At 38.8% G+C, this 15,272-nt stretch overlaps 1 protein-coding gene across 2 annotated transcripts in view; it reads right to left on the reverse strand.

The window, feature by feature from the left end:
* The window catches only part of brd1a (bromodomain containing 1a), a 39,486-nt gene that overhangs the window by 17,644 nt on the left and 6,570 nt on the right, over positions 1 to 15,272 (reverse strand). The window contains exons 6-9 of one of the 2 annotated variants that reach the window (XM_059511517.1): positions 10,547 to 10,859; positions 8,797 to 9,039; positions 4,554 to 5,012; positions 2,965 to 3,073 (exon numbers count right to left, since the gene is read on the reverse strand). In XM_059511517.1, coding sequence (XP_059367500.1) covers positions 2,965 to 3,073; positions 4,554 to 5,012; positions 8,797 to 9,039; positions 10,547 to 10,859 — 1,124 coding nt within the window. The remainder of the gene's footprint in view (positions 1 to 2,964; positions 3,074 to 4,553; positions 5,013 to 8,796; positions 9,040 to 10,546; positions 10,860 to 15,272) is intronic. The other variant, XM_059511518.1, reaches the window with a different exon arrangement.

Raw genomic sequence — 15,272 nt, forward strand, 5'->3', positions numbered from 1 at the left:
TCCGCAGTACATGCGAGCTCATTTACATAATGTCCGTCAGAAATACTAAGAGGGGAGTAGTATAGCAGCTGGCTAAGTTCGGAATTCCAGCTGGCCGGTTATGTTGTTCAGATATACGGCCCAAACGCTTGACATCTGCAGAAGCAGAAAATGCGGATACCTAGGTCTGAAAGCAGTTACTGATTAAAAATCAGCTAGCAATTTCTACAAAATTTCACGATAAACTATGTTGTGCAGAAATGCACAGCATTTGCATCCCTGTCCAGACTAGCTGACCGTCACAGACGTAAGCTATAGCCTACAGCATTCATTTAAAATCTGGGATCTAAATTAAACATTTTAAGACATGTTGCTGGCATAGATGGTGACAATCTACATGGATGCTTGAAAAACAACAAAGTCGACAGCAATATTGCTAAATATGATTTATTAAAGATACTGCAATGTGATAAACATGGAGACAACGTAGAATGTTAGCCACACTTAGCTATAGCCTGTGGTCACTCCACATATTCTCCTCACAACACAACTCTCTCTCCTCTGTCCATTTACCCTTCCCCTTAACTCTGCCTGACCCCTCTCTCGCCTAGGCGGCTCATAATTATATGGCAATGGCCCATCGTAAGAGTTGACATTAACCCCAACTGCAACCTCTTCAATGTCTGACTCCATTACGAAGAGATGAGCATAGAACAAGTCAATGTTTTGTTCGTTATCTGGCTCGGCTCCGTGTTCATCTTCAGTTCTCTCTTCACAGCAGTTCAGTCAGTGTACTGTTTGAGTACATGAATTACTCCGGGATATTGGTTTGTTTTAACTCAGGGAGTGTCAGCCACATTAAAAAAGTTAACAGCTTAAGTTATTTTATAAAAATTCTAACTGACCCTCTGATGTCACATGGACTACTTTGAAGATGTTTTTCTTACCTTTCTGGACATGGACAGTATACCATGCACACAGTTTCAATGGAGGGACTGAGAGCTCTCGGACTAAGTCTAAAATATCTTAAACTGTGTCCCGAAGATGAACGGAGGTCTTACGGGCTTGGAACGACATGAGGGTAAGTTATTAATGACATAATTTTCATTTTTCTGTGAACTAACCCTTTAAGTCTTAATACTTAAGTATATGGCACTGTGATGAACATCATAGCAAATACACAAATCTGAATGGCTATTTAGAATTATTTAAATATGTTTTAGAAAGTAGTGCAGCTGCTGTATTTATGGGGTTTCCAGGGTAAGGACATTTTCTGCAGTTTAGCGCCATCTGCTGTCAGAGAGTGAAAGTTCTTTCATTCAGTGCGTCTGTCATGTGTTCTCCCATGTGCTTCTCATGCGTGCTTGTTTACATCAAAGCGCACATGCTTGTTCAAGCAGCATACAGCGGTATAGTGCATTTTGACCAGTTGATGGAAATAGTATTCTTAAAATGCATTCAAAATTCTGAATAATTTGTAATATATATTTATTCATGGTATTTAGAAGTGCCCATGATAACAATATCGTGCATATTCATTACCGTGATATATCGCATTACTGAATACCGGCACAAGTCTAAAATATATATATTTATATTTATATATATATATTTATATAGCCTCGCTTTATTATGTTTTTCTCCACTCGCAGAAGCGCTGCAGGTGCGTGATGTGATATGATGATCATGTGAATCCTCATGTTCTGTTGTTTGCTACTTTTTGCGGATGTAAAATTAATTCCCAGGAAAAAGATGTTAGTATTTTTAACGGGTCTCAGACACTTATCCTCTATAATTTAATTCAATTCTAATTTAAAATAATATTGTCTGTTAAGGGTTAATAATCGGTTAGGAAAAATAACCAAAATGAACATCCCTACACTCAATAATTCAACTTTGCCAAAATTCTAATTCAATACATTTTGTCACGTTATAAGCTCCATACCCTTTAAGAGTGAGCGCTCCCTCTTCTGAAGTGCATTGCAATTCGGCACGAGTACACATATGAGCAGGTACATTGTTTTCTGTTGCTCAATATGTTCTTATGGTTAAAAAGGGTAAGGCTTTTGACAATATGAGGTGTATGAAAGACAGCTATACTTGTTCACCATGATTACAGACTGTGAACAACTGTGAAATGCCAACTGCAAACCGACCCCACTAGTGAAGTGTGCATCTGAAAGCGATCCGTTCGTGGTTGATTTAGAAATGAATGCCCACAGAAGATATTCAAAAGCACTGGAGATTTCAGTCAAATAAGGTATTTCCCAATTTACTTTACTGTTATAAAATCCACTACACTTGACGTTGTATTCTCACACACACTAACTATAAAATCTGCTTGCTGCTAATGCTACTGCTGTTACATGAACAAGACATGCTTAATATTTACTCCTCTCATGAATAACCACACTAGCTTTACAACTTATGTTTTCTAGTTTAAATATGTAAATCTGATGAATGCAATAATGCACTAAAAATCAGAATGAAGACCGTTTACTTATCTAACTGTTAAGTTTTGGAAAATCTCTGAAAGCATGCTGCAAGAATCTCAAGTGAATGCTAGCAAGCCATATAAATGCAAGGCAGTAAGCTCATTGGCTGCATATTCGGCATGATCTACTATATATCCACTACATAAAATATCCACTATAGCTTTTTAGTGAGGATGTCAAAAGGTGTTAAATAAGGGTTTCATAGGCATATTTATTGCACATACTGAATAGCCCTAAAACAAACAAAGAAAACCTGTATGTATTTATTTTTGGTAATCACAATAGCAATTAAAAAATTCAGAAAAATGTAATTTTTCCCCCCACATGATGCAGCTTTTCTAGACATCATTTAATTTGTCTTCACATAATTGTAATATTCCTTGAGAGACGTGAAATAAGCAAAATGCTGTTGAAAATCATTTTTGATGGAATACAGCATGTCACACCACTGTACATTGTATCCTTTCAAAAGTACTTGTCAACTACCCACCTGCTGCTGGAGGACATGCTGGATTCAGATGCGCACCTGTATCGAGGCTCCAACTGCCTGCTAGAATCCAATTCTTTCTCCGGCTCCATATCAAAACCATTTGACAGCCCTGAAAGACACAAGGAAAAGAGAAAGAGAGAAATCATTCCCATTTAATCTAATGAAACTAATGTTGAAAATAATAAAGAAACTCACAAAGCGAAGTAGTTCAAGCAAGCAAAGAAACTTTAATAGCAGACAGGTTGTTTACATGACAAATCACACAGCACATGTCTATTACTGACATGCATGACTATTTTTTGACCGAGGAAATCACCAGATATTACACTTTCCCATGATGCAGTTCTAGTAAGCTTATTCTAAAAAGCCTTAAATGCACTTTGACCTGTCAAAAAAAGTGCATTTATTATTAATATGCATTTGTGACCCTGGACCACAAAACCATTCTTAAGTCGCTGGAGTATTTTTTTTTAAATAGCTAAAAAACATTGTAAAGGTCAAAATTATATGCCAAAAATAATTAGTATTAAGAGTCAAGCTCAGGCCCATGCCCGTGTCTATAGATATACTAAAACTGTTCAAGCATATAACCATGTTTAAACATTTAACATAAATGAGCACTATATCCAATAGTTTGTGCAGAGAATGGAAGCTATGCGTGCTTTTGCAGGACATGGAGGTGCCAGCGATCACTTTGTTTTCCATGGATACACTGTAATTTTTGCTCATAAGGTAAGAGTAATTCATAACTGTAAAAGGTCAAATTTTATTTTTGTTCACTCACAATATCAACAAAACATGCTTTTATAAAATAAATAAAACAAACATGATTTGTAAGCTTTCTTCCGCATGGTGTTAAATAGCAGCGCTTCACAAAAATGAACCAAAACTCAGCGAATACATGGCTCACAGACATGATAAATACATCTATAGAAAGCTTTAAATTAGTACTCAACGAAATAAAACATATTGAAAACAAAAATGCTTTTATTATAATCATAATGCGTATAAATGCATTTCTTAAAGGTGCCTCTAATGAGGAGATGGCGAGCACTGCACATGACCAAATGACTCATTGTTTGTCATGGTAATCAAATCAAAACTCTTTAAAAATGCAGCTTTTCCTGAAGCATTGGGAACTTTTGATAACTCCCCATGCTCCACAACTTCTCCCTGATGCTCTGCATGTTCAACTGTCACCTGTATTAATATTTACAGTAGCCTATGAGCTCTGCGAGTATATGGGCACAATAAAAGGAGAGAAGCTAAATGAGCCTGAACCCGATGTAAAAAAAAAAAAAATACCGTAAATATATCAAAAGTTAATTTTTGATTAGTAATATGCATTGCTAAGAACTTCATTTGGACAACTTAAAAAGCAATGTACTCAGTATTTCGATTTTTCAAATAGTTACATATTGGCCAAATATTGTCCTATCCTAACAAATCATACATCAATGGAAAGATGATGTATAATTCTCGATTGCGAAAAATTGACACTCAAGACTGGTTTTGTGGTCCATGGTCACATATATATCAATCATAGTGTATCTGTCTTGCATTTTTGTTTGTTTTCCTGCAGTTTCTACCTGTGTCCAGGCGTTTGATGGGCGGTTCGTCCTTAACACTGTCTCTACTGGTACTCCGTGGTCTCTTCCTAGAGTGAAGCAATGTCTCTAGGCGTGGTATGACGACTGCCAAGAATGTTTTTGTGCCTAGCTGAGATCTCCCCTTTGGATTTACATCCCCTCTCATGGGTTTATAAGGGCTTGTGCTTTTTGTTTTGCGGAAAAGCACAGACGTCCGTGGGTTTACTGGGCTTGATGGCTCGGCTAGAGTTGATGTAGCTAATACGCTGACATCACTGTCCTCTAACTGTAGATGGGAGTGTCCATTGAGTGGCTTTGAAATTCCATCCTGGTGGTGCCAGTTTTTGTCGGGAACGGGTTCAATGGGTTTCAGTTTGGGTGGCTCAGAGTGACTTCCCGCATTGATGAAGGGTGGCACAGAAACAGATGGCTCAAGCTTAGGTGGGACAGATTTATCACCTGCCATGAAACAGGGAAATACCGTCAAATATTGTACGAAAATCAGTGTGTGACAGATTAACTTCAGTGACAATAAACTAGATTTTTTACATTTTTCAGAAAAAAACTAACTAAAGTTTTTGTTTTCTCAGAAAAATCTAATGGGTATTGTAGGTGGTTGGCAAGATAATGCCAACAAGTTGCTAGTGTGTGTTCACAGTGCAATGTCATGCAGTTGCTAAGAGAGGGTTAGAGGGTTTCAATCCCACTCCAGGAGGCCACTATCATGCAAAGTTTAGTTTTAACCCTGATCACACTCATCTGCCTGTAATTAACTAGTAATTCTGAAGACCATGTTAGCTTGTTCAGATGTGTTTGGTTATGGTTGAAACAGGACAGTAGCACACAAGGAAAAGAATTGAAGAACCATGTGCTAGTAGAGTGATATTGGTGGTTACTAGTGTTTTACTATGTGGCTGCTACATCAATTCAGCAATGTTCCAAAAGAGTGTCCAATAAAGGCTGCACAATACTAAGAGAAAAAAAAAAAAAAAAACATTTCACCAGATGACATGAATAGCTTGAATGACCTGAATATTTAGAAATAAGAAATAATTAAAATAATTATCTGTGTGATATTGTAGGGGAATGCATTTGTACAATAAAAATATGAAAATTTAAAAGACCAGATTTTTACAAAAAGTGTAAACCATCCTTTTAAGGCTGAATTTTTATTTTTTTTTTACCGTTTTCTTTTTTTTGGGGGGGGGGGGGTGACCCATTTAGTGTCACTATAAAATAAATATTTTTTTTTATAGTGATTATTATTAAATAAAAATATAAAAAATAACTATCCAGTAATAATAAAATATTTAATAAATAAATTAATTTCAGAAGAAATCTAAATTATTATTTATTTAAACAAAACTATTAGTTTATTAACCATGTTAACTATTTTAAATGTTAACTTTTTTTTTTTAAGTTAAAAATATTTTTTTCCCCAGAGTGAAAAAAAAGTTGGTTCATTCACACACAACACCAAGCTTCAATCTGAAACCTGAGGTGGATTTATTATTTGATTAAATCGCAGCATTTGGGTTTTGATCATTTACACAAACCATAGCAATTTTTTTTTATATAAAAGATTTTCCCAATTGGTCACGCAGCCCTATAACAAAGAGTGATTTTAAAGCGTTACAAGTCTATTGTATGTCAATATTTTATTTTTCACCTCTTTAGACCACTTCAGGTTATAGCTTGATTTCCTTGACTGATCTTTCTCAGAAACCCCATGCAATAAAACAATGAACCTAAAGACCTGGACTAAGACAATGAAGCCAAGGGACAGAATACCATTTGAATAAACATCTATCCTCATCCACCCTGAGCTCCCCTCTTCCTCTCCTTTTCCACTAGGCTCAGATTTTTGAAAGGTTTGCTGTACTTAAGTGAGTGAGTGACGTGACATTCAGTCAAGTATGGTGACCCATACTCATAATTCGTGCTCTGCTTTTAACCCATCCGAAGTGCACACACACAGAGCAGTGAACACACACACACACACACACACGGAGCAGTGGGCAGCCATTTATTTTGCGGCGCTCGGGGAGCAGTTCGGGGTTCGATGCCTTGCTCAAGGGCACCTAAGTCGTGGTATTGAGGGTGGAGAGAGCACTGTACATGCACTCCCCCCACCCGCAATTCCTGCCGGCCCGAGACTCGAACTCACAACCCTTCGATTGCGAGTCCGACTCTCTAACCATTAGGCCACGACTTCCCTTTTTCATGATATGTCTCAGTGCAAATCGCTTACCTAAACTAATAGTAGGGTTGCCCTTGACGAAGGATTTTTCTGGTCGACTAGTAGATGTTCATTTTAAGCATTAGTTGACTATTTGCACGTTTATTAATAAACCACTTAATAATTCCTAACATTTATATAGCGCTTTTCTAGGCACTCAAAGCGCTTTACATTGTCAAGGGGTATCTCCTCATCCACCACCAGTGTGTAGCATCCACCTGGATGATGCGACGGCAGCCATATTGTGCCAGAACGCCCACCACACACCAGATTATTGGTGAACAGGAGACAGAGTGATGAAGCCAATCAGCAGATATGGGGATTGTTAGAAGGCCATGATGGTCAGAGGCCAATAGGCAAATTTAGCCAGGATGCCGATAACATCTCATCCGAAGGATGGTGCTTGTTCACATTATATTGTCCCCATTACTACACTGGGGAGCTAGGACCCACACAGACCACAGGGTGAGCACCCCCTACTGGCCTCACTAGCACCTCTTCCAGCAGCAACCTAGTTTTCCCTGGAGGTCTCCCATCCAGGTACTCACCAGGCTCGGCCCTGCTTAGCTTCAGGGGGCAACCGGTCTTGGGCTCCAGGGTGATATGGCTGCCGGCAAAATCATTATAATGAGCCTTTAATTGCCTACAAAGCCTAATAAGTGCTCAAGCCATGTATAAAGCTTGCCACAGAGCGCCACAGAAGCTATGATTATAAATGTGTCAGGGAAAAACAGTAAGGAACCTGCATTAACATTTGAATAATTCACTGATAAACAAGTGCTTTCCCGTTGTGACGTGTGGGGCTGGACCGAGAGGCGTGGGAACGGGGCGAGGCCGGTGGAGTGATTGGAAATGAGTGACACCTGCTCGACCCACCGGTCTCGAGTCCCACGGAGGAGATGGAAGGATATAAAACAGGAGCGACGACAATGAAGGACGAGAGAGGACCAGGCCTGGATTTTAGTTTGTGTTTTGGTTTTGTTTGTGCACGGCAGTCGGCCGTGAGGGGCTGCCGCACTGTTTTGTCTTTATTTTGTTATTAAAGTCTTATTTGATTGTCCGCCGGATCCCGCCTCCTTCTTCCTGTGAATATGAAGTTTTAATGCGTTACACCCGTCATCTCCACATTAGTGGATGCGCCTGTATGCTTGTTTTACACTCATTATTGCATAATCTGAGAATATTTGTTTTCCATTTGAATTGGTTAATTTTAAAGTAGACATTACACTGTTTATAGATATATATTTAATGTCTGTTACAGCGCATCCTGTTTGCTTTCATTATTTTACAAAATCGCATTTTGTTGTTATAGTGAGTGCACACAAATAAACGTAGAGTCTTTACAGATTCGAAAGATGTATTACTCTTAACTGTAGGACCAAAAATTACAGAGTATTTTAAGATCAAGTGAGTGCACCGGTGCCTTCATCTGTCCTGCGGCAAGCGCTACTGTTCAGCTTCCACTCGCTGCACAGAAACTTAAACAGTTCACATTTCTCTAGGTTAACATCAGACTGAGTGGCCATGTAATGCTGCTGCTACTTAAATTTTTCAGATAAGCCATATTTGTGGTGGACGAATGATAGGCGAGCGTTTGGATGGCCTGCCAGATGCACTGTATTACCATAGACCAGCCATTAAACTGCGTGACTTTGCCAATGTGGATTTTTTCATAAAATTCATACAATTTTGGTCGACCAAGCCTCTTCTAGTCGAACGAATAGTTGAATATAAGGAGGTTGCCCTTAATAACAGTGATGCTTACCTTAGCCAATACCAAAGACACAAACTGTGATTTTAATCAAGAAGTTTGCTTGTTTATAAAGTGTCTTTTGGGCATTTAAGCGCTTATTGGTCAGGATAGCTTTACAAAGGCAGGAAGCGACAGGAGAGGGATAGGATCAGTATGACCATGAGATGGGACGTGTACTTGAGTCGCTTGTTATATCAAAGTGATACCCACAAGGATTTGACAGATATTGCAACAACATTTTTCAAACAAACCTTTCTGAAGGATATGGCAGGATTCTTTTTCTGCATCATTCTCCAGTTCAACAGCAGGAAAATACTTCTTCAAACTCAGCTCCATCCTCACATCACTAATGATTTTTTTAAGCAGCTTCAGTCGTCTGCTCCGTGATGGGCTGGATTTCATTGCTGTGATCAGATCCAACTTTTCCAGTAGCTCCCTCAGCTGCTCTTCCAATGACATGTGCTCTCGATGGGCTGGAACCAATAAGCGGTCCACTGAAAGAGTAAAAAGGCAACAATTCTTGATTGATTTGTTCAAATGTAGTGATGGGAAACGCAAAAGAATGTGATCATTATGATCTGACATAACTCTTCAGATTTATTGATTCTTAAGTGAAAGTTAACGTGCCTAGCGTTTTCGACTCATACATTACACGTCACATCCTGATGTCACGTGTCATTATGGGACATTTGCCTTGTCCAAATAGCTTTTTATACAGTCTATGGCAAATTCCCACACTTGTGGTCTTGGCCACTTGAGAGCGTGTGAGCGCAACAGGAAGTAAGTGCGCAAGACTGTCCAAAGCGCAGTGCCCTGAACGCATGCTAAATCCACAATATCCTGAATACCTGGCTTAGCGTATCCTAGTCTCAGCCTCAAACGTCACGCCCACGGACCACTGGCTAAATGTCTGATGCATATGAGACACAAAAGAAAACACTTTAGGAGTGTCGAAGTCGTCATCGGATTGGTTGAATTCTACAGGATTTCCGGGAGACCTGTGTGTCTCATTTTTTAACGTTCTGCCTGGAAACAAATATGCCGTGGCGCCAAACCCTCTCACGAGAGAAGAAAGCCGCAGTTTTTACAACTGTGATGACGAGCGCTTATCAGGGTAAAATAAACACTGGGTTCTCAAAAGTATATGGAATATTTAAAGTCCGCAGCACGGAATCTTTCAAATATGTCCGAGAATTTTACCACCGGTCTGTTATAGTGGCGACATTTCCACGATGACGAACGAAACAAAATGTGATTGGTTGTTTGACATGTCGGTCAAATGGCTTCAGGGGTGGGTCTTAGCCAATGAATTCCAGCCCTTCAGCCATTAGTTTGAAGGTCTGGCTATGCGAGACTAAGTGTATCCCATCATGCATCATGTTTTGGAAATAAATCGCAAGACTTTTTGCTAAGATAGCGAGAGGTCACAAAAACCTTTCCAATGTAAGTTAAATTTGATTAATAATACTTGGGCCAAATACAGGAAATATGTTATAGAAGTATTCAAGTAGTCAAGTGATAAGACTGCAAGTGTGAGTATTTGGACAAGGCTCTTTACGGGTTGTGTGTGAACACAAGCACAGATTCCGGGAAATTGCTGACAGTGTGAATGAACCAAAATCTAACAATCCAAGAACAATTGCCGGGAAACATTACCTGTGTATTATCTGGAATCTCAGTGTGAAAGGGGCTTTAGTTTCAAGGAAGCACTAAACTAAAAAGTAAGTCGCATGGTGACATTTGACAAGAAATGTCACTGGTTAGACAAAAAGACATGCTTGAATAATTACATTTGTTTAGCTATATTTTGAAGAACACATGAAAGGAAAACAATGGGTATGCATGTGATTTTCATTTTGTTGAACATGTACACATTTCCAAAGATCTCATACTAGCACAGAGGGTGCATTGAAATTAGTTTGCTTTATGTCCACAAGGAATTACCTTTTACAAATCATACCAATCAAAAGACCATTGAGACTACAGATTTTGTGTATTTACCATCTTCCCAGGAGAAAGGTGCAGATTGCTCGATCTTAGGTGGTTCAAGCAGGTGCATGCCAGTTTCAAAATCGAAGCCAATTCTCTGAACATCTCGGTGAGTTTTCCTTAGCACAGCTCCACCCTGGTCTCTTAATCTAACAGCTGCCCTGTAGAAGAATGTATCCTTGCCATTGTACTTCATGCAGTTTTCAATAATGAGATTGAAGTCAGCTTCAAATTCATCCAGATTCTTGTAGCCTTGTGCATCAATGTGTTTCCTCATGGTGGAAAAATCCATAGGGTGCAAGATGTGGTCCATATAGTCAGGCACCTGTGAGGAACACACAAAAAAGGAGGAAATTCTGATCAGTGACAGAGACTCTGAAGCCTCTACAAAAAAAATAAAAAAAACAAAAATAAATAAATAATAATAATAATAATTAAAAACTTGTTGTATTTTGAAAAACCTTTGAAGTCCTATATCAATAATGACATAATTGTGACAAACACAGTAAGATGTTTTATGTGCTTTCAAATTCCAGAAATCATTCAAATATGCTTGATTTATTATAAGTGGTGGGTGGTGTTGCCGCAGTGGATAAGACACATGCCTTTGGTGTGAGAGACCCGGGTTCGAATCCACTGTGAGACAGTGTTTTCTCTACTTCCTGTTGGCCTTCTGTTGCTAATCGTAGCTCCGTGTAGCTGTTTTTCATTTATTTATTTATTTTATTTCTCTAGAATCTCTATCTTACTATCACTCTCTGTTTTTTAAAGTGATAAAATATAACTTAATTCACACCATATTTCTGACATTATCGATCAATCTTATCAGATTAATTTTGATCGTTCACTTTTATTTTATATCCGTGAGTGCAGTACACCTGCAAAGCGTTAGCACTCGTTAGCTTGTCATTAGCGTTTTCATTCGAACCTATCGCTGTTTTCTTTTGTCCTCTCCTATCTCTCGCTCCAGTTTTTCACAAATTCATCAAACAACCGCAGTAAGAATATTTCATCAAGCACGGTGAGTAATGGCTTCTCCTGCTATTGTTATTTGCACCTCTTGCCACATGTACAGTTTATCTATCTCTGACGCAGATGAGGGATTCACATGTGATAAATGCAGGGAAATAGTTAGGCTGACAGAGAAGATTTCAGAATTAGAGACACGCATCCAAACTTTAATTGAGGACAGTAAGAATGTTAGGGCTCTAGATACGGCTTTGGATGCGTCTAGCTCAGGGATTCCTGTACATTGTCCGGTTCCGGCAACAGAGCCCCTCCAGCAGGGCAACTGGGTGACAGTGAGGCAGCGTAGTCATGGGTCAAAACACCGCTCTTCTGTTCCGATCAAAACATTAAACAGGTTCTCCCCACTCAGTGATGCACCCACTGAGAAACCTGATGAAAGTGCTCTAGTTATTGGTGATTCTATTGTACAGAACGTGAATATAGAGACACCAGCCACCTGACATCTTGGCAAATTTAAAAGTGGCTAATGCTAAACGTAAATACAGTAAGATTGTTATTCATGCCGGCGCAAATGATGTTCGACTTTGCCAGTCGGAGCTCACTAAAAATAACATTAAAAAGGTGTGTGAACTTGCAAGCACGATGTCAGACACTGTAATATGCTCTGGTCCCCTCCCTGCTTACCGTGGTGACGAGATGCATAGCAGATTGTCATCACTCAATGGCTGGATGTCTAAGTGGTGCCCACAGAATAACATAGGTTTCATAGACAATTGGACGAGCTTTTGGGGCAGACCTGACCTGTTGAAAAGAGATGGTCTTCATCCCTCTTGGGGTGGCGCCACTCTTCTCTCTAGAAATATGGCAAATAGTCTTAGTGTTTATACTTGACTAACTGGGGCCCAGGTCAGGAAGCAGACAGACTGGCTAAACCGACTGTCTGCTAGCTGACCTCTGTGATGTGAGGCAGCTAGCAGACGGTCGGTTTAGCCAGTCAGTCAATTCTCGGCACATAGAGACTCTTTCACCTAAATATCACACTATAGAGACTGTGTCTGTTCCCCGAACTAGAAAATACAAAAAACGTCCAAACCAAGTTAAGATTAACAATTTAATTGAGGTTCAACATATAAAAAACAGATGCAATATGGATAAACAAATGATAAAGCTTGGCTTATTGAATATCAGATCCCTTTCTACGAAAACAGTTTTTGTAAATAATATGATCACTGATCATAATATAGATGTGCTCTGTTTGACAGAAACCTGGCTAAAACCTGATGATTACATTATTTTAAATGAGTCCACCCCCCAAGATTACTGTTATAAACATGAGCCGCATCTAAAAGGCAAAGGGGGAGGTGTTGCTTCAATTTATAACAACGTTTTCAAGATTTCTCAGAGGGCAGGCTTCAAGTATAACTCGTTTGAAGTAATGGTGCTTCATATAACATTATCCAGAGAAACAAATGTTAATGATGAATCCCCTGTTATGTTTGTACTGGCTACTGTATACAGGCCACCAGGGCACCATACAGACTTTATTAAAGAGTTTGGTGATTTTACATCCGAGTTAGTTCTGGCTGCAGATAAAGTTTTCATAGTTGGTGATTTTAATATCCATGTTGATAATGAAAAAGATGCATTGGGATCAGGCATAGACATTCTGGGATAGACATTCTGAACTCTATTGGGGTTAGACAACACGTTTCACGTGTTTTTACTCTAGATTTAATACTGTCACATGGAATTGATGTTGATAGTGTTGAAATTATGCAGCCAAGTGATATCTCAGATCATTATTTAGTTTTGAGCAAACTTCATATAGCCAAAATTGTAAATTCTACTTCTTGTTACAAGTATGGTAGAACCATCACTTCTACCACAAAAGACTGCTTTTTAAGTTATCTTCCTGATGTATCCAAATTCCTTAGCATATCCAAAACCTCAGAACAACTTGATGATGTAACAAAAACTATGAACTTTCTCTTTTCTAGCACTTTAAATACAGTTGCTCCTTTACGCTTAAGGAAGGTTAAGGAAAACAGTTTGACACCGTGGTATAGTGAGCATACTCGCACCCTAAAGAGACCAGCCCGAAAAATGGAGCACAGCTGGAGGAAAACAAAACTAGAGGTATTTCGTATTGCTTGGCGGGAAAGTAACCTATCCTACAGAAAAGCATTGAAAACTGCTAGATCCGATTACTTTGCTTCTCTTTTAGAAGAAAACAAACATAACCCCAGGTATTTATTCAATACAGTGGCTAAATTAACGAACAATAAAGCCTCAACAAGTGTTGACATTTCCCAACACCACAGCAGTAATGACTTTATGAACTACTTTACTTCTAAAATCGATACTATTAGAGATAAAATTGCAACCATTCAGCTACAGTATCGCATCAGACAGTGCACTATAGACCCCCTGAGGAACAGTTCCACTCATTCTTTACTATAGGAGAGGAAGAATTGTATAAACTTGTTAAATCATCTAAACCAACAACATGTATGTTAGACCCTATACCATCTAAGCTCCTAAAAGAGTTGCTTCCAGAAGTCATAGATCCTCTTCTGACTATTATAAATTCCTCATTGTCATTGGGATATGTCCCCAAAACCTTCAAACTGGCTGTTATTAAGCCTCTCATCAAAAAACCACAACTTGACCCCAAAGAACTAGTTAATTATAGAGCAATCTCGAATCTCCCTTTTCTGTCCAAGATACTAGAAAAGGTGGTATCCTCACAATTATATTCCTTCTTAGAGAAAAATGGTATATGTGAGGATTTCCAGTCAGGATTTAGACCGTATCATAGTACTGAGACTGCTCTCCTTAGAGTTACATATGCTCTTATCATCTGATCGTGGGTGTATCTCTCTATTAGTTTTATTGGATCTTAGTGCTGTGTTTGACACAATTGACCACAACATTCTTTTGCATAGACTTGAACACTTTGTTGGCATTAATGGAAGTGCATTCGCATGGTTTAAATCATACTTATATGACCGCCATCAGTTCGTAGCAGTGAATGAAGATGTATCATATCGATCACAAGTGCAGTATGGAGTACCTCAAGGCTCAGTACTAGGGCCGCTACTCTTCACGCTTTATATGTTACCCTTGAGAGATATCATCAGGAAATATGGTGTTAGCTTTCACTGTTATGCTGATGATACTCAGCTCTATATTTCTTCGCGGCCCGGTGAAACACACCAATTTGAAAAACTAATGGAATGCATAGTCGATATAAAAAACTGGATGACGAGTAATTTCTTACTGCTAAATTCTGAAAAAACAGAAGTGTTAATTATAGGACCTAAAAAATCTGCTTGTAATAACCTAGAACACTGTCTAAGACTTGATGGTTGCTCTGTCAATTCTTCGTCATCACTTAGGAACCTAGGTGTGCTATTTGATCGCAATCTTTCCTTAGAAAGCCATGTTTCTAGCATTTGTAAAACTGCATTTTTCCATCTCAAAAATATATCTAAATTACGGCCTATGCTCTCAATGTCAAATGCAGAAATTTTAATCCATGCATTTATGACCTCAAGGTTAGATTATTGTAATGTTTTATTGGGTGGTTGTTCAGCACGCTTAGTAAACAAACTACAGCTAGTCCAAAATGCAGCAGCAAGAGTTCTTACTAGAACCAGGAAGTATGACCATATTAGCCCGGTCCTGTCAACACTGCACTGGCTCCCTATCAAACATCTTATAGATTTTAAAATATTGCTTATTACTTATAAAGCCCTGATTGGTTTAG

The sequence above is a fragment of the Carassius carassius genome, chromosome 26 (genome assembly GCF_963082965.1).
Source record: "Carassius carassius chromosome 26, fCarCar2.1, whole genome shotgun sequence".
NCBI lineage: Eukaryota > Metazoa > Chordata > Actinopteri > Cypriniformes > Cyprinidae > Carassius > Carassius carassius.